Source organism: Lates calcarifer, linkage group LG21 (assembly GCF_001640805.2).
Source record: "Lates calcarifer isolate ASB-BC8 linkage group LG21, TLL_Latcal_v3, whole genome shotgun sequence".
In the NCBI taxonomy this organism is placed as follows: domain Eukaryota; kingdom Metazoa; phylum Chordata; class Actinopteri; family Centropomidae; genus Lates; species Lates calcarifer.
This window is the reverse complement of record NC_066853.1, coordinates 11,006,398-11,026,335: the sequence shown is the minus strand read 5'-3', so window position 1 is coordinate 11,026,335 and position 19,938 is coordinate 11,006,398. Positions and strand designations below refer to the sequence as shown.

Below are 19,938 nucleotides of genomic sequence, written 5' to 3'. Positions count from 1 at the left end.
TAGTTCCTTCCTTAAGAACTAAACCGAAAGTGATGCAGCTGTTCACAGAGTCTTTGAAGCTATGCCCTGCAAATACACATGTAGAAAACATTTTTCTTTTTTTTCTTTTTTTTTGGGATTAATCGACCAGCAGAGTGACTGATACTAGCTGTTGGTTGCAGATAAGAAGTCTGGCAAGCGACTTTGATGTGGCTGACAACTTGCTGTTAGTAATGTGGAGATTGATTTTCTTTGCTTGAAGTACCCCTGTTTTGACTCTAGTCTTGATTCAAAACACTTTGTCACTCCACCACATGAGGAGGATAGTGACTGCTACAGTTTAACAATTAATCACATGGCTCTAACCGGGGCAAATGTATTTAGGCATGATATATAGGTAAGGTCCTCTTCTCCAAGGTTTTACTGTAAGATACTTTTAGCCTATAGATCCCTTGTGAACGCTAAATGCAAAAGGGACTGTTTTAAATACAGTGGAAAAATATTGCAAAAAATGTGAATTTTCACTAGAAGAAAAGCATTTTAATGAAATGTTTCCGGTAGGCTTAATATGGGAAAATGATCAGGATTTCTAGTTAGATGTATTCAGTGTGAGTCAAGGCTGCATGCTGCGGAATTTGATGATAAATCAAGACTCAGACCCAAGTAATTCCCCCAAGATGCCAGCATTTCCAGCAATAGGGTCCAGTGGACCAATTCGATGGAAAAGGACAAAGTGTATCTGTCTGTGCGTATGCTTGTGTATGTGAATGTGAATATGCGTGTGTGTGTGTGAGAGAGAGAGTGTGTAAGCAGCTTTCTAAACCCCCCGCTGCCTCAGATACAGCCTATCGAAGCGTGTCAGGTTTCTAAATGAAAGGGGTCGGGCAGCACCAGTCTGCAGTGCTGAAAAAGAAGGAAAGAATGAATGGGGAAAAGGGACAAGCGGAGAAAAGAGTAAACAATCTGGGGTACGCAGAGAAACAGGAGAGAAAGGGACAGAAATGAGAAAAGGGTAGTGAGAAATTGTACAAATGCAACAGGGAAGATGAAGGACACACCTGAAGAGGGGCACATTTCCCCAGTGTGGTGTATGGCTATTACCTAGGTTTTAGGACTCCTTGAGAGGAACGAATGGCGTTCCAGCAGCGGCTGTCAGTAGTGACCGCGCCTCCATCCATCCAGACACCCAGGGACTCCATTACACCCTGGTGGGCACGGATGGAAAACCAATCGAGGGGATATGGGGACGAGGGGGAAAGCAATGTATGGGCACTGGGAACCACAGAGACAGGCAATCTGCCATGATGTAGAGGCTCCCTTCCCTGTACCTCCTCTCGGACCCAGCACGTCCTCCTGCATCCCCTTCAAGCCCCACTGCGCTCTACCGCAATGCCTTGCCAGCTGACCGACCCAACACCTGCCACACTCATTCACACTCTCCCTTGCCCCCCTTTTCCTCTTAGGCCAAACTGTAAGCCCTGGCAGCATGCACCCGTTCACATCATCACAGAGATGGATTTCATTGGAGGGGAATGTATGAGAGATGTGTTTGAACTGGGATGGAATGTAATTTATGATTTACCTGAAGTTCAGCAGATTTGTAAGTAGCTCCAGTCCAGATTTGTTGCTGTACTCAGTTAATGTTGAGGGCTGCAAGGTTAGCTGCAGTGTACTTAACCTCCCTTCTCACAGCAGAGATGAGACTGTGTTAGACAGCTGTTACTACAATGGAGGTAGTATGATAAACTCATTAGGGGCAGCTAAGGAATACAGATACTTATATAGCTACAGCCGATCAACACTGTGCAAACATAGCAGTCAATCTCACTGAGGACTGTATGCTTCACAATAGTGCTGGGGTGCAAGAATTGTGTATTTATTGGTTCTTATTGAAAGCTTGGCTGGCTTTGTTTTACTTACTCCTTGTGTCTGATCTTTGCTCTGAGTCTGACTGCTGGCAAAACACATGCACCTTATGTGAGGATATGGTTTTCAGACATACTGTGAAGTTGCTGGTTGTCCAGCAGCACAAAAAATGTAAACAATGGCAAGGAGGTCAAGATGTTGACTTACAGCTTCTGTTCACATCTATTTTGGGCCAATTTTGTGGAAAATAAAGTGTATTTTACACACAGTTCCCAAAGTTGGGGGGACTACAACTATGTAGTCCCTCTGATGTAGATATAAGTACCCTCAAATTAAATCAATTTTATTTCATGTGCTGGAATACAAAACCAATTAGGGCATTAAGAACCATCCTTAAAAGGTATTAGTTTTATATCTTGTTGACTTTTCTGGCTGAGTCTAAACAACAGTAAATGTTTCTACTTGTTTGGTCACCATATTAAAATCACTAATGATGAGTTCTGTCTCTGTCTCTGTCTCTCTCTCTCTCTCTCTCGCTCTGTGTAATAATATTGTAATGGCACCCCCAAAATATCATCACATTACTCCAGATGTTTGAGAGAGGAAAAAGAAAATGCTTTTTTTTTTTTTTTAATGTGTGTGCTTGTCTGTTATGAAAGTATCACCTGAAACACACAGCAGAGCAGTGAGCAGGGTAAACAAATGTTTTGTAACAGTGGGTGAGGGGGTGTTATCCAGAAGAATTCTCTAACAAGGGCTTGTTCGTGTGGGTGGAACAAAAATAAGTTCCTACATCCATACTTGTAGTCTACATTAACTTCAGTGCCTCAGTCACTGAAAAATATGTCTATTCTGAATATGCACATTACCACAGATCCCTGGGTTATCTTTGTTTGCAATTTATCATAACAGATTAAACTGATTTTCTCAGAGCTATTCTTTCTTCTGGTTGTCTGCTGGTATTTGTACTATTTTTATTCTGCAGTTCACAGACATATTTTCTCTTGTTTTTATCTTTTAAGGTTGTTGTGTCTGCAGACGTCATTAAACGTGAATGTGAAATGTCAAAATCAAGTGCAGATTATTAACATGCAATATATAATCTAACATTATATCTGTGCAGGTGCCCTACGTCAAGGTGGCTCCAGAGGACATCCTGAAGGTTCAATTCCCCCGGTTCACCACTCTGGACCTGAGGCCAACCAACACCGACATCAGCCTGGCTGTCGCTGGCCTTCTCACCTTCTTTAACAGCACCACCGCCTGCCTCATCTGCGCCCAGGCTGACTGTGAGTACAGCATTCACACCCTCACGACAAAACACACAGTGATACACACCTGTGGAGAATGCTCACATGCCACCTTCCCTACATCTGCCAACAAAGTGCAAACATTTTTGTTTAATGTCTGCTATCCTTTAACACGTGTTAGCAAACATAAGCTTCTTGCACGCACGCCGACTGTGTTCTGACAACAGATGCAGCACTTATCAACATCTCACCCTGTGACACGCTCCCCTCTGAAGCAGCTGCTGCACTCCACAGCTAGAACTCCCCCACAGCAGCATGCCCAACGTCTGCATCCCAAAATAAATTACATTTACTGCCAGATACTTTCTCTTTCTCAATGTCATCATCATCCTTAAAATAATGATATGGAACATCACACTGTGTCATGTGTAATCTGTCGTAAGCCTTCAGTCTCAGTGTGATGTCTGCAAGCACCGCCTACGGATGGTCAAAATGTATCTTTAAGACAGACAAAAGAGAATGAGGATGGTGTTTGCAGCTGTATCCACCAGTGATCTGACCGCCTCTTTGTCAAAGGCACTCGTTAGATTCTAAAGATACTAAACTGAATGACCTTAAAAAAAGCTTGAAAATCTGCTCAAGGGAGGTTATTTTTGTAAATAAAGAAGAAGATTAAATCATGACCTGTTCCCACCCTCTTGTAGTCCAGCAAGCAGTAATTACAACTCCCTAGACAAAGACACTGTGACCCTAAGCGGCACCCGCTAACCTTTTTCCTAATCAGCACAAGGCTTTGAAGAAAGGAAATAGGCTTGAGACATCAACCATGTGTCAGACAGCCCAGAGATGGCAATGAGCCACTGTGAACCACCCACCCCATCTATCTCAGTTCTCAGTTCTTCTGCCTTTCAACTTCCTCTTTGACTGTTTCTTGGTCTCTCCTTTTGAGTTTCCTTTCATTTATAACCTGTGAGAATTGTCCCTTAAAGCACCATGTTTCACATATTAAACCATACTTGTGTGTGTGTGTGTGTGTGTGTGTGTGTGTGTTAGAGCTTTATACACAAATTCAGTTACAGTAATTGAATGCAAATATGAGGGTGCCTCTTCTCCTCCTCTCTACAATTTGCCAAATATGACATTGGAAACTGTTGCTGGCAAGAACTGATTAAACCAACTAAAAGAAAATACTATGTATCTAATCATAATTTCACCCAACCACACTACATAACCCCTTGTAACTGCTGCGGTCAAAAATGTATCATCAGTTACTTTTCCTTCTAGGTGTTCCTGTACCTGTTTGTTATTTTTCTAATTCAGCTCAGATCCTGTTTTTGTGACATTTATTCCACAGAGAGCTGATGAATACAGCTCTGGTGAGAACAGTGATAACAAGTGAACCTTTTAGGCACCCTCTGACTTTAATATTGCCGAGTTTGGAGAAAAGAAACTCATTTTAACATTACTTTTCTTCTTCCCTCTGGTTGTGTGTGGGTGTGCAGGTTGGTGGAGAGGTTCTTATTCTGTGTCAGTGGGCTAAGAGAGGACTGGAAAGGAAATTAAATGAAATGAAAAGAAATGAAATGAGGGGAGATGAGAGTTTGATAGAGAAGACCAGGATGAGAGAGAGGAGAGGAGAAGAGAGGATGCTATTCGGCAGAAATGGGAGAGGTGAAATGTAGTGATTGGGGTGAGTGAAGGAGGCAACCATGCTGGAATTATACATTAGCAACAAAAGGGAAACAGTCCAGGAAATGACGTGGCCGTATCGATTTCACTCTCTCTCATGTTACCCTCATTCATTCAATAGAAAATGCAGCAAATGGCAGCATGCCCATATTTGTGTATGTGTTTGTACTTGTGTGTGTGTGTGTGTGTGTGTGTAAAGGCCCATGTTCCGCAGTAGCATAAGCTGAAACCCATTTGACTTTGGCTCCAGGTCTGCCAGCCCCACCCCTCCCCGTCAGCTTGGGCAGTCAGTTGGTCGGTTGGCAGCCTGCTGTCGGTGGCTCGTCCACATGTGCCGGCCCCATTAATCACCCAAGCCAGTGACAGCCTAATAGAGCGTGGCCAATTCATGAATATTTTCCAGCCATGGCTGAGGAGGCAGGAGTGGAAGGGGAGCTTCGCCCGAAGGCATGGTGCACACCAGGACAGACATTAATCTAGCTAACCTCCACTATCGATGGCAGTGTGCACAGTAGCAGCTGCAGTACTGTACTTTGGACAGAATACTGTTTATGCGGTTGAATTTTCAGACCCGAAGGGTGGCCCCCACAATTTGGCTGAAGCCTTTGGTAAATGAAAGGAGACACACATAAAAATCCATGCGCAGAATCTGCCTGCATGCATACACTGCGCAAAGCGCACACATTCACATGCACACCATTCCCACACTTACAGGCACTGCACTACAGCAGTTCACTTTCATTAGTAAGGTGCAGATGTCAGTAAGCTGAAAGAGAACGTCCAATCAGCTCTGAAATTTAACTGGAGCTGCAGCGCAGGTACAGAATTTCTAAGTTCAACAAAACAGTGGGCATCAAATGCTTGCAGGGCATTTTTCCACTTTCGATAGGCGCAGTTGGAGAGCAAGGTTTGTCATTTTAGCTCACTGCATCGTTCCTCTGCAGCTAGAGCAGTAAACAACACTTCCACTACTTGTGGTATCACAGTTTCCACTATATTCTGCTCAGTACTACAACATGCCTTATGCTCTTTTTTCTGGTGATGATGGGATGCCTAGGTCATCTAATAAATTACAGATCTCCATTACTCACTGGTTCTAGGGCTCACCTATTGTCTCTCACTCTACCACTCTGTGGTATTGCCATCCATAACCTGTAATCAGCATTAGTCAGGTGGAAGAGATGCCTCAATGACTATTGGACAGGAATGTATACAAAGGTGTAAGAATGAGAGGAACATAGTGATTGCAGGGGATGGTATTTATGATTTTGATGATAGTAATTATACTGTGGCTACTAATGATCCTGATGTGGAGGGTAGCAAAGTCAGTAGTCAGAGTGATGGCGGTGGAGGGTGGAGCTAATAGTTGTAATTTACAGCACTTTGTTCTTTCAAAAGCTTCTCATTGAGTAGAGGGAAAGAAGTTGTGTGAGTTTAGTATTTACCTTTGCCAGAGTGAAATGCAAAGCCTTTACTTCTCCTTTTTGTCTATCAAAAAAAAAAAAAAAAACAGAAGAAGGATTTAGGCTAATTTCTCATCTGCTTCAATAAAATATTGTAGTTTCCATCAAGGCATCTTTTAATAATCGCATATAGTGCAGTTGTTTAGCAGGGATTGTCACATGACAGTAGCCAAGTTTCCATATAAATGTCATGAAAAATTCAACAGAGCTTCTAGAAAAGTGACAAAAGATAATGCAAATTAATGTTTCCATCTAAATATTAAAGTTTCCTCATTGCTTCGCACAGATCGAATGACACTGTCAGAGTCATTGCATCATGTCTGGTACTGGGAGAAAAAAAAAAAAAAAAAAAAAAAAAAAAAAAAAAAAAAAAAAAAAAAAAATATATATATATATATATATATATATATATATATATATATATATATATATATTTTTTTTTTTTTTTTTTTTTTTTTTTTTTTTTTCTCCCAGTACCATCCCTTCCTTCCATCACTTCCATCCCTTCCTTTCTCCCTCTATAATTTATTTTACTGTTATGCAGCCTTTAAAGAAAAAATAAAAAGCCAGAGTCCTTTCAAATAGAACTATCCTTTCTCAAGCCATTTGTCTTGGTCCTTTTTTGCAATTTAGCTCTTCCACTCCTCATACAATAATATCACACGCGTGCTGAGAAACCTACAAATGAACCTCTCTGCTGGATAAGTCTGTGTGCATTGTGCCGTAGAGAGAACAATTATCTGTGTTGTTTGCAGAGAGAACAGGGGTTATCAGCAGGAGCACATCAGATCAACACCACTATGCAGGGTTGCAGGGGGATTACAGTCAGTGTTAATGGTTCCACTTTTATGATCATTTGGGTTAATGGAATAATATCCTCAGACATACTTTAAATGTTTTGACACATGATCTTGTCTACAACCGGGCCCAATGGTGGCAAAGTCATAAAATTAGGTCTTAATCTCTGCTCAAGGCTAAATGATGAGTCAGCATAATGTACGGCTGCCATCAGGGCTTTTGGGTCTGTGTTAAAAGCTTCGTCCGTGACTGAAGGTTACATTATGTATTATTCACCTACACCTGTGAAGGAAATCATATTCAGCTGCTGTGTTATATTCCCAGGTTAATGTTTTTACTCTACCTGTGCCTCTGTGGTGTGGCAGTCTGTGCTTTGGGGTACTTTGTGTGTCTGTAAAAAGTGCATGTGTGCGTATGTGATCTTGCAGGCACCCCGTGGTGACAGAATGTGAAAGGTAAATGAGTGGTTGCCTAAGTTGAATGCCAGCCCTCACCTTTATCTGAGTGCCTGTGAGAGATAGACGGAGCTATGTGTCCTCCATGCCAATGAGGGAGTTTAGTCTGACTAACACACTCACAAGTGTGTTTTTCCATACTTGAGAGGACTTCCTTTGATATAATGCATTCTCTAGATTCAAATTACGTGCTCAACCACAGCTCTCATATCTTAAACGTAAAAAGAGTTAACTTAACACCTGACCTGATGGAGGACGGTTGGGTATAGTCAGAAGTGTGCTTTACTACACCTGGTACCACACCCAACAGTAATGATGGGGTCCTGGGCTGTACCTGCACTGTGCATCATTGCACAAGTGAGCAAAAATAAGCTTTTCAGAGGGTGTTAAGTTACTATTTGGGAGATGTGGAAATGCCTGCTGTTTCTGATAACAACATTTTCTGTGCCTGCTTCACAGTGAAAGCCATCCTGCTGTTCTCCAGCTAAATACTTTCAATATGAAGTGTTTGTTATATGATATAATATCAACAGCAATTGAAAATATTTTGTTTTCCATTAGCAGTAAAATAACACAGTTCTGCTCCAGCTGCAGGGAAGCCATCAGTTAATCATGAGGGTGATGTCAGTTAAATACAGTTATGAACAGTAACACTACTTTATAAAGCAGCTGCACAGTGCAAATAGATTGAAAGGGTATTGCCAAAAAATATAGACCATTGAAGTAGTAGTAGTATCATAAGCTGGTTTATTTAATGAAAATTAATTAAGTAATTTTATTAAATATTAACTTATGAAACCAATTCTTAACACTCAAACTGAATAAGTAGAAACCAGCCAAAATATCCCCACTTTTCAAAAATGTTCTCACTCTCAAGGTCTTAACCTCAGTCCTCAAAAAGACAGAATATAAGCACATACACACAGACTGCCTTATATTCTGTTGAACAGAAGAGGCTCACACTTTACAGGAAAACACAACACGTACACACAACCCCACAGAACTTGTTTTCTTTGAACAGGGACCTATACAAGTTAAACTAAAGAAGACACATTTTTTTTCACTGAGCTGCATGTGTTTCATTTGATTGAAACTAGTTCACCAAAAGCAAACTGAGGGAACAACATGGCTGCTGTAAAGCACCCCAGTGAAAAAAAATATTCTGACTCCCCATTGAATCCCTTGCAGCCAGAACACTAAAGAGAATATGAGCTTTTCTCATGTGTGTCGCTCTTAGTGTATGTGTGTATATACAGTTTAGCCAGCCACATCTAGTTCAGTGCACCGTCTAATGTCATGAACTCAACGTGAAATTGCATTTGATGCCCTGAAAGAAGCTATAGAGAGTGGATGCAGGAGGCAGACAAGGAGGGCAGTTTAGCAGAAGCTATTTCAAGCTCGTCAGAGTTATTCTTTGTTACACTACACAGGAAGTTAATCTGACAGGTTTGAGACACAGGCAGGCGAACAAGCAGCAGCTGGAATGATGTCTCAGGAGCCCACAGACACAGGTAGCCAGGTACAGAAAGACAAACACACACTGTGATATACTGCCATACAGGTAGGCAGAAAGACAGGCAGACACTGAGACATAATTACAGAAGCTATTAGACATGATGCAATGACTCTGACAGTACCGTGGCTTGTGTTAATGTGCTGAGGAGAAGCTAAGGCGTCAGCTTGAACTTAAATTTGCTACAACAAAATTGGTCTCCATGTGTCAGATGGCAAAAATCACATAAAATATCTGTTGTGGCCAAAGTGTAGAGTGTTATTTTATTATTACATAATAATAGAAATAGTGGGCAGGGGCTCTGCTAATGCCTTCCCCACAAAGTTACTGTGTGTCCTTCCCATATGACTCTCTTTGTCAATATCAAGTAGTGTTATATGAGTGCGACGAGATTGAGCCAATTTGCCAAGGTGAGGTCAATGTAACTGTCAGTGTAATGTAACTGGTTTCATTCGGGTTGTATTTTCCTCACTTATACACACCTCACAAATTAGTTTAAAATCCTATATGGAAAATTAGCCCAATAACCTCTCAGAGTCTGCTAATATATGGATGTAAAGTGACTGGTGAAATGCTGCCAGGAGCATTTTGATTAAGTTGGCTATGCTTTAATTAGGGCAAATCCCACTTACCTCACTAGAGTCAAACGGTCTATTACCATGGGATAGAGTACAAGAGAAGTTGCTGAAATGCCCCTTTGTGTTGGCTGATGGCTTTACAATAATTGTAATTAAAAGTAATCAGTCCAGTTGTTCTGCATGGAAACGTTTTTAGGGCTTCATTGTTGTCAAATGTGGCAGAAAACAAGCGAGAGGCACATTTGTTTGTATTTGAGGACAGTGAACTTCTATTAAGTTTAAACTGCATTACCCCATTTGCTTAACTTTCCTCAACTTTTTTGTTCGGTATTTTCTTAACTTTTAAAAAAGACTATTACAGTAAAGCTCCATATCCTTGGAAGAGTCTTCCTTTTATTACAAGTAATCCCCTTAAATGTTTTTTTTTTGTGTGTGTGTGTGTGTGTATTTGTATGTGTGTGTGTGTCTTACCGGCAGGCTTATTGAACCTGGAGCAACTCCTCAGGCAGTTCCTCATCTCCAAGGAGACTCTGTCAGTGCGCATGCTTGATGACAGCCAGGACCCAACCCCGCTCCTGAAGGAGATACGAGATGACAAGACTGCCACTATCATAGTCGATGCCAACGCCACAATGTCACATATCATTTTGGAACGGGTTAGTATGGTTCACATGGTAACTTTTCTTTATTCCATGTGTACATTCTTTGCTTTATACTTAAAATAAATTCCCATGATCCACATTTATATAATTCTCATATATCTCAAAAAGGAAAAGTAGTTGAAAAATGCCAGTGGCAAAAAGTGTTCATGGCTAAAAGTAATGGTATATGTTGAGAATGATTTTTTAACTTGAAGAAGAAGGTAGTTACTCTTCAGTTTTGACCTGTAGAGACAGAGGTTGTTTTCCCCACACAGCTCAAAGAATAGTGTGCTGAACGTACTGTATAAAAAGGGAAATATTTTTTTCATCTGTCTCGAATCACAAGTGAGATGACGTGAACTTGTACACTTTTGGCAGTGTGTTCAGCTTCTAAAGAGAAAGGGTTGTAGAGCCTACAGTCAAAGAAGAGTCCAAAATAAAAGGCAGATGAATAGAGGCAATCTTGTCAAGCAAACCTGTTACATCAAATTATGTGGATGACAGCATTACATCAAGCTGTGTTGCAATGATTCATTGTCCATAAGTGAGAATTCTGCACAGTTAAGTGGACTGGTGTGAGTAAGAACAGACTCACAGATAAAATAAAGGAGTCCTTTTGTCTACTTTCTAATACAGTGCATGTTATGAATTAAAACAAGCTGCTCTGTAAGTGAAGCAAATTAAGTCCACTGATTCTTTGATTTCCTTCTTATCTATTATCCATCTGTTGGTTCTCTTTTCTTTTTTGCATAAAAACTATAAAATGTAATATCCAAAGCTACATAGTTCATTCATTCATTCATAATCCCTACTGTATGTGCTTCCTCTGCTATCTGCACATACTAATAATTAGTATCTCTGAACATCAGACCTTGGACGCTTTAATTCCAACATAATGCTGGAGCTTCTCCTGATTGATTGGAGGCTTATATGTATGATTTTAAAGAGACTTGATGGCATCAATAAAGGTGACTGTGGGAGGCGAGGAAGCAAGGGTGTTTGGCAGCAGCATATGGTCTCTTAGTAATTAATACACACCTCATTATTTCTGGAAGACAATGGATGGATTGGTAGAGTGGAGATGACAATAACTGAGACAGAGGAGGGTTGGGAGGAGATGGCAGGAGAAGGAGAGATGTTTCTCTCGCTTTCTACCTCTTCCTCCCTGATTCTCTCCATTATACCCTCTCTCTCTATCTCACACTTGTCTTCAGTTTCAATCTCTCACCTCAATCAAGTGTTCAGGCTGCCATCAGTGGTCATCCAGTCACCATGGCAACTCTGGCAACCCTGGGCCACAGAGCAGCAGGAGCCCACAGTGGGATGTCTATTCTCTGTTCCCCCTCTCCCTCCGTCTGTCTCTTCAGTTTCAATATGGAGTTGCTCTCTTTCTCACTCTTTGTTCTCATCCCAAATGCAGAAGAGACTATTTCACCTTGTTTCTTCACACCTCTCTCCCTGTGTGGTCTGGTATATCCTTCCCTCTATCTCCCACTCTTTTGTCTCCTTTGTGTGTCATTCTGTCTGTCTCTCTGTCTGTCAAGAGACAGTCCTGCAGCAGGGTGGTGGAAAGTTGGCAGTTGGCTCATGCAGAGTGCCCGGTTGCCAAACATATCAAAGCTGTGCGCTGGCATATTTGCCAGTCTCAGATGATGATAAGAGGGTCCAGCTTGTCTAAAGGGACAGAATCGTCCTTTGTCGTGCAAGACATTCCCCCTTATTTGTCTGTTTACATCTTACATCAAACCCTCGTCAGACAAAGGTCTCACTCACTGAGGTTTTAGTATTCAGAGGGGTTTAGGTCAGCTGTGCTAGATTTCTGAATGTAATCTCATTCAGTCAGGCCTCCACCGTTGTGCACAGCTGTACAGAACCAGAGTGGGATAGATAGTGAGCCCAGCGTAGCTCAAACCGCCTGCACTCTGACCAACAGCTGCAGTAGAACAACAAGGAGATCAAAAAGTGGCCAGTGAAGCTTATTTCAAATGCAGTAAAAGATCAAAAGGATATTTTTCATCAGCTGCTTGTTTTGGTTGTATTGTGTCTTCTGAATGGGACGTGGGCAGCAACCAAAGGCGATTTAGGTCATAATGTCAGTTTCCTGCAAAGGGAAAGATTCAGTGCTTTGAAATATTACTGTGTAAAGAGGAAAGAATATCAACCACCTTGTGTCATTAGCTAGATTTACATACTCTGTGTAATCCCAGGGCAGATGCTAACAAACAACTTCCCTGAAGCGTAATAATTTACTTATATAGTCAAAATGCTAGTAGTTTCAGAGCAGTAACATGTTAAATATACTCAACAGGGAAAGCTTTTTAAAGACATCATGAGAGGTTATTCAGAGTTCATTAATGAAAGATGCATTTGGATGTTTTTGCTATAATAATTGGTGCCTTTCTACGTTTTAGTGTTTTATTATTTATGCACTTGCAGAGCACTTAAGTTGAATATTCAACAACTGAGTGACGTACCCTCCTAATGCCACACAAACACCCACACAGAGGTTACACTTTTTGCAGATATGACAGCCAAATATCTGTTATTAAACTCTTTTATGATGATGCACAACCTTAGAATAATGTCTGTGTGGAAGCTGTTTATTATGGAAATAGGTATATTTGAGTACAGCCAGGTGTGGAAAAGGTACTCTCGGATTAGCATCTCAGAGGGAAGAATCAGAGGATTAATTAATGCTCATGGAATATTTCTCTCAGGATTACATTATGATTTGTAAAAAGAAATTCTTGTGAAAAGAAAATTCTTGGAAAAACAGGATGTTCTTTGAAACATCCCTTTTGGTTTGGTGTATATATATATCTACATGACATTTATTGATTTTAATCATAATGTGCATTGCAGCATGATTAAACAGAAGTCTATAGTTCAATGATTTTCTTTTTTGCTAATGATTTTAATGAAATGAAACTATGAAAAGTTCACCCTGTCCTTCACAACTGCTCCTCACTGTGACTTTGATTTAATCAAATTGTAAGACAGAGTCGAGCAGCATACTAATGCACCTCAGAAATTAATTGCTCCATTGAGAGCCATCGTCAGATAAGAATGTGTCTGGTCTTATCAAGATGTGGATTTGATCTGTTTTCTGTGGAGAGAGGAGCTACACTGAATCACTGACCTCTCAACTTCTCTCTCCTTCTCTCCCCACCCGTTTATTCTTGACTCTTTCTACTTTCTCTTTTGGTCTCCCCTTCCCTCCTCTGTTTCTCTGACCTCCATCTTAACATCTTTTTGTTCAAACTCCAATCCTTGAATTTCTGTTTTGTGCCTTTTGTACCTTCTTCTTCTTACATTTTTTCTCTATCCTTCCCCTTTTGCCCCTCTTGTCTTTTGTTCTGCAGGCATCAGAGCTGGGAATGCTGTCTGTCTACTACACTTACATCTTCACTTCTCTGGTAAGGAAATGGGAGATGGTGTGGGCATTTAGAGGCAATATTGATTCCACACCTACAGGAGCACATCAGTACTCCAATGCTGTGCTTCTGTTGTGTATAAAAATAGTACAGTTTAATTGGTACTCACTGAACAAATGATTGAATGGATAGAGTTAAGCTGGCAAGAATTTTAGCTTAACTTCATTATAACATAGTTGATTTTCCTCCTCAGTGCATGTGACTACAAATTAAGAGACACACTGAGTGTAGTGTCCATAGTGGCTCCATTGGCTGCTCACTTACCTTGTTGGTTAAAGTGCACTTCTGGACCATACATATAAATAATAATTTCTTTCTTTCTGTTTGAGTGAACTCAAAGCACATTTTTAAATAATTATTTTGTGGGTGGTTTGCTCGGTTATGGCTGTATAATGTTTTGTTCTTGATTGGTTCTCATTGCTATTAATTAGCACAGAGTGCACCTCATGGTGTTTGGTTTTGTGATGTTTCTTGCAACTGCTATCCTTGAACCCATGGAATGTGAATTAACATTTGGGTTAGTTTGGTTTTCATCCATGATGTAATGCTTTTTCATTCATGCCCATAAACTATTTTATTACTGATTTCATCACAGTGCATTATACATTGTGGGCTGTACAGTTTCTTAAAGCTACTTGTTATCTGTGGTGCCTTTGTAAATGATGCTTCATACAGGATGTTGTACATTGTTTACAGTGACATTGTCTTCAAAAGAGGCGACAGAGGCAGAAAGAGAAACAGCTGAGAGAGGCAGCTAAAGGGAGCGTTTCTTTGCAAAGTTGCTTTCAAAGCAGTAGCAGGCCAACAGCTGAATCATTACAACTGAAATATCTAACAGCCACTTCTTAAATGCTGTATCTCTAGTAGGTGTACACAAAAGGTACCATACAGGTACCATACATACAGTTCTTTATGTAAAGCTAAATGCTGCATTAATAATATATTTAGTAAATAAGGAGTGGTTTACATGTTATTTTATATGTGCACTGTGCCAACATCAGGATGAAGACAGAGGACAGAACGGGGGTGAGGTGGGGGGTTCCTTTATTTAAAATGTGTCACTACAATGGTCTGTGCACATCCCTGCTGGATGTGAAAGGTGTTGACGCCAAATTTGAGAGTAGGGGATATGTGAGATGTATTGTAAGATTATAAAGATAGGAGAAAATTTGATGCTATAGTAAACTTACCAGAGAGTTGCTCGCTAATGGAAATTAATGAGGTTCGAAACACTTTGCTCTAATAGCGCTGTAGAGATGATTCATATCAAGCTGATTTATGACTCATTAAGAGTGGGCTGCCGCCATCTTCATGTTTTCCTCCACAGCCCTTGACATAGTCACTTCTCTTATTCTCTTAGTCATTTCTCTCTTTTCTCTTCCCCTTTTCTTTAACCTTTTTGTCTTTCCTTTGTGTCTACACTTAAATAAGCTTTCTCATCACTCTTCTCTGGTGTTGCTGTGCAGGTCTGCTGGAGGGCACAGCATAGCACACAGATTCATAGTAGATACTAGATGATGACCCCACATCTCCCCTCCTGCCACCATCACCACCATTTTCTTAAAATCCAGCCATTGCTCAGTGACGGCATCGTTAATAGCTTCAGCTAACATCATTAAAATGGTCAGCAGTGAGCCCCCGGCAGCCTGGGACATAATGCAGAAACTGTGAGTAGAAAAATAGAAGCGCTGTTGTCTCTTTAGTTGTCGAAAGTAAGTGATTCATCCTATTTATTGTGTATTTAAATGGCTCTGCTGCTTGAGCATAATGCTTACCACACACACATATGCATAAGTACACCCAAACACAAAAGAGGATTGGAACAAGTTTCCATTATGTTCTCTCACAGTTCAGTTCATTGTTCAGCCATTTTCCAAACTTACTGTGATATTACATTTCTGAAAGTGGCAATAATACATTGAATGCTTGCATCACTTTTTCATCCTCTCATTAAAGTACACTATGCCATTTCATGAGATTGTCCTGTGCAGAAAATGACAGCACTGGCCATTTGTTCAAATACAGTAACACACTGAGAACATTCAGTGCCAAAGCAGGACATTATGTGATGTTCTCGCAGTGCAGCGAAAAGCAAAGGTATGTGGGTCAGAGTGATGAGTGGGCGTTAGTATGATCTTAACAGGCGTTTACTTAAACCAAGGGTTCACATCCCAGTCAGGGTGGATTTCCTTTACAACAGTGATCTTTCCAATTTTAGATTTAACAATTTTTCAGCAATTCGAAAAACTGAAGCAGTGGATTCTTGATTTCAGACAGACAAAAGGCAGTCACTGGTGTACCCAGTTTTGTTGCACTGAGGTTGTACCTTTAATGCAGTCTGTCTAATATGTTTGTTTTTAATCATAAATATCATAAAATACCCTGCACTTCAGCTTAAAAATAATATAATTATTGTACAGATGATACAGCTTTGAATCATAGTGATATTGCACAGGAGTGTACTCAGTTTTGTTGTTTACTGTATTTCATCCTGCAGTACAATATCCACATGTAGTGACTACAGCTTTATTAAACATTTTTATGTCTGACATCCTCCCCAGCTACCTCCTTGTGAATCCGCTTGTGTTGTTAATAAATGTAGCACTTTATTCTTTCGAAAAGAAAAAAAACAAAACAAAACAAAAAGAAATACCTTTTCTCTAAACGCAAACCAGCCAGCGATTACAGTATGTTTCATATAAAATGTATTTGCTTTTGCAATTCAGTTATATATAAACATAATTTCTAGGAGACAGGATTGCGATTGGTATAGTGTATGCCTGTTTGTTTTAGAATATGGATAGCCATGAACACAAAGTTACAGAGGCTGGTGGAACAGAGGATATATCCTGGACATGACCTCATGACTTCAGCTCTATAAGTGCAGTCTTTATTCAGCTGCCCACACGTAACCTCAGAGGCAGCAAACCTGTCTTTTCATTTAGGACTTGTTGGATTACATATAAGTTTGAGCTGTTATTTGATTGAGGTGATCATTTTTTAAGAATTCTCAACACCTTTGTCTCCAAACTGATGGTCCCTCTTTTAGAGCGACAGATATACAGGAAGCAAGATAGTTTATATAGAAGATTGTACGATCACTAATCTTATGAGTTTATGAGTGCATATATGCACTCTTAATGGTAACAGGTGTTCCAGTCCAGATATTTCCATTATCTCAGGCAGCAAATAACATTTCTGAAGTCTAGTCTATTTAAAGGTTACACTTATCGCTCACTCCCTCACCTTTCCCCCTGAAAAAGCTTTTACAGATGACCTGTGACCTGATACATTTACTTCTTCCTGACAGTCCTTTTTATGGTCATGATTAATTTAACTATATAAGTACATAAAGAATTCTGCAACACTTAAGAAAAATATGGAGTTAAATGTGTCTGAGAAGTAAAATGAGCAACTAACTGCATGTGATTATCTTGTTCTTAAAACATGACAAGCTTATATTGAATAGTGGCAGCAGTAATTAATTAATTTATTTATTTATTTACTTATTTATTTTATTGTTTTGTCTCTTTAGTTTTTTCTTTTCTTTTCAGGGTTGAGGGGGTTGTCTTTAGGAACCAGTGCTGAAGATTTGTTAAGTGATTGTGCTTTGACATCAGTGTGACTTTATTAGCTTCAAAGAAGTTTCTGTATGGAGACAGCTTCCCATTGCCACAGAGAATTAAAGTGTTTTTCAGGTAGCGATCAGTTTTTTGGAAAAGTAATTGCTGGGTTTCCTCCCCGGAACTTCCTGAAGTTATTTATCCATTCTCTGAAGCAATTTAGTTTAACAACTAGATCTTGTTTTCTTGTATTTTTAAAAGACTGCAGGCAGCACACATAATTTCTGTTTCATTATGCTATATATATAGACATTGCTAAAATATAGAGGGAGACAGAGCACATAAAGCTCAGAGGTGAAAATCTTTACTCTGTCTGTGGGAGCATTTTTCAGATATTTATTTGGCAGTGCCACAGAGTTCGTGGCTTATGATGTTTTCTTGTTAGCTTACATAAATCTGAATTCTGCTGTCTATAATTTAAACTTGTTTTTTAGGGGGAAGTTTGCCTACCACAGCCTCTCATTAATGGAATAAATACAAAAATACGAAATCTCTATCCGCCGTTATCATTAAAACATTGTGTTACTTGTGCCAGGAGAGTTGACCTTCTGATGGGACCTAAATAAACTTAAACAGGTAATATAAATTACATTCTGAGGTTCAGAATCACTGAACAGTCATATCTGTGTGCCTAGGGTGGCAACCTTCACTGTGTATTCTGATCAAAAGAACATCTAATCCATGTAAATTGCTGTCTAGAGTTTCCAGTTTATGGTTATAATTACAAGATGAAACAAGTGAGAGCTAATATAACAGTTTTGTTTCAAGTTACTATGGTTAGTCACTGTATTAGAAACTGTACTGTCTTATTTTTGTTATTTCATTTATTTGTGTTTGAATCACATGTTGTGTGTCTCTCTTCTTCCATTACTGGGATGTACTAAAGGTAGGATTTTCTTAATTGAGCCTGACATTAATTCAGTGGTGAGTGTGGATAAAGCACAACATTGTTACTCTGTTTAAATTTATCCTGAACAACTAGCACAGAATAAATACACTGACATGCCAGCACAATTAGCTCAAATACATAACATTAAACTAAAATGTGTTTTCATGTCATTCCTCTCTCGCAGTCTCTTACCCTGCTCTCCTGGCTGAAAAATAAATAAGATTTCAAAATAGTCTGAATATAATTATAGCACTTTCACAAAAAATTAGAAACATTTTGAACAAGGGAGAACGTGTCAAACACCTGTTTGCTCCACAAATGATGACATATATTTGTACTAAATTACACTATTTATATTCACACTGAAGGCTGCAGAAACAGTTTAGATGATCAAACACACATACTTTCAGTTTTGTAATATATTATAAATTACTCACTTTATAAATAATTTCTGAAGAATTTAAGCAGCAGCTTGTAATAATCAATCATATAGGATTAGTAAAAGTGATGATAAATACATGAGTTTCTTAAGAGACCAACTTAAAATTAATTATGCATGTATTAACATTAGATAATATATTTGTGATTCACTGATGGATCAAAAGAAACTTATAGCTAACCTAATTGCTAGTGATGTACAACTCTGTTGCAGGTCTTAATCTGTATAATTTATTGCTCCGAAATTCCACAATTATTTTACAGATTGTCAAGGCTTATAAACATGAGTTATTCTTAAATTTTCCATCCTTTCTGCATCTGCTCTTTCCTCCTTCCCCATCTCTCTCCTCTCTCCCTTGTTTCGCCCCTGTTTTCTCCAGCAGTACTCTCCTTCTGTCTCCCTCCTCTGCTGACACTTCATTTATCTCTGGTCTTGACATCCCTGACTAACGATCTGCCAGACTGCTCCCCTGCCTAATCTGTTTCCCTTGAATCATCTCAAGATGCTCATCAACATCCTCACGCAGCTACCCGTCTCGAGTCAGGGTTTTTGTCATGCCCACTTATGGGTTTGACTGCTTTCAGTCTTCATTTCAGTTTTGTTTAGTTTATTGTGTTATGTGTTGATCTTAGTAATCTGATGCAAGAAATCAAGGAAGGAAGAAGAGGTAGAAATGCTTCCTTTCTCCCTTATCATAAAGTGGAGTTATTGCACTGCATTCTAGTGACTGTGGTCTGAACTGTTTATTATACAATCCAAGTATATTATAGCTATATGAGTTGTTCGCATCCTCTCTCAGCTCCCCATAATTTATACAAGTGTGTTTGTCTTTGCATGTTAGTTATATATGGCAACATCTATTTAATATTAAGGTCTCTGTGGAGAAGATGGATTAGAAAGAGTGATCATTCATTGACCATCATTAGAGCTAATGATCTTGAATGGATGCTGCCTGGGGAGAAGAGAGATGATATATATATAATATATATATATATATATTGTTTGCCTGTATCTCCATTAAAAGCCTTATGATTCAGATTGTTGCACCTCATAACGGTCTCTGAAACCTACCATGTGTTTGCCGCTGCATTAATTCTGCTCTGTGATTTCCAAGGCACTGGTCCTTGGTAATGTAATGCTTAATCTAGATACAAGTATTCCCTTTAGTTGATGGTGCTGATCAGAATTAGACTCGTAGGTGATGGGGGAGAAAAACGAGCACAGAGGCATCACTCGGCCTGTATCAAACATTGTTTCTTTTATTCCATGTGATAAAGCTCTCAGCGCCGGTTTATTTTCCTCTTTCCCATTAAGTCCACTT

General features: G+C 39.6%; 1 protein-coding gene across 1 annotated transcript in view; it reads left to right on the top strand.

Annotated features, from left to right (window-relative positions):
• Positions 1 to 19,938, top strand: part of grik4 (glutamate receptor, ionotropic, kainate 4) — a 262,394-nt gene that overhangs the window by 174,818 nt on the left and 67,638 nt on the right. The window contains 3 exon segments of the mRNA XM_051065501.1: positions 2,969 to 3,134; positions 10,069 to 10,247; positions 13,595 to 13,648. Coding sequence (XP_050921458.1) covers positions 2,969 to 3,134; positions 10,069 to 10,247; positions 13,595 to 13,648 — 399 coding nt within the window.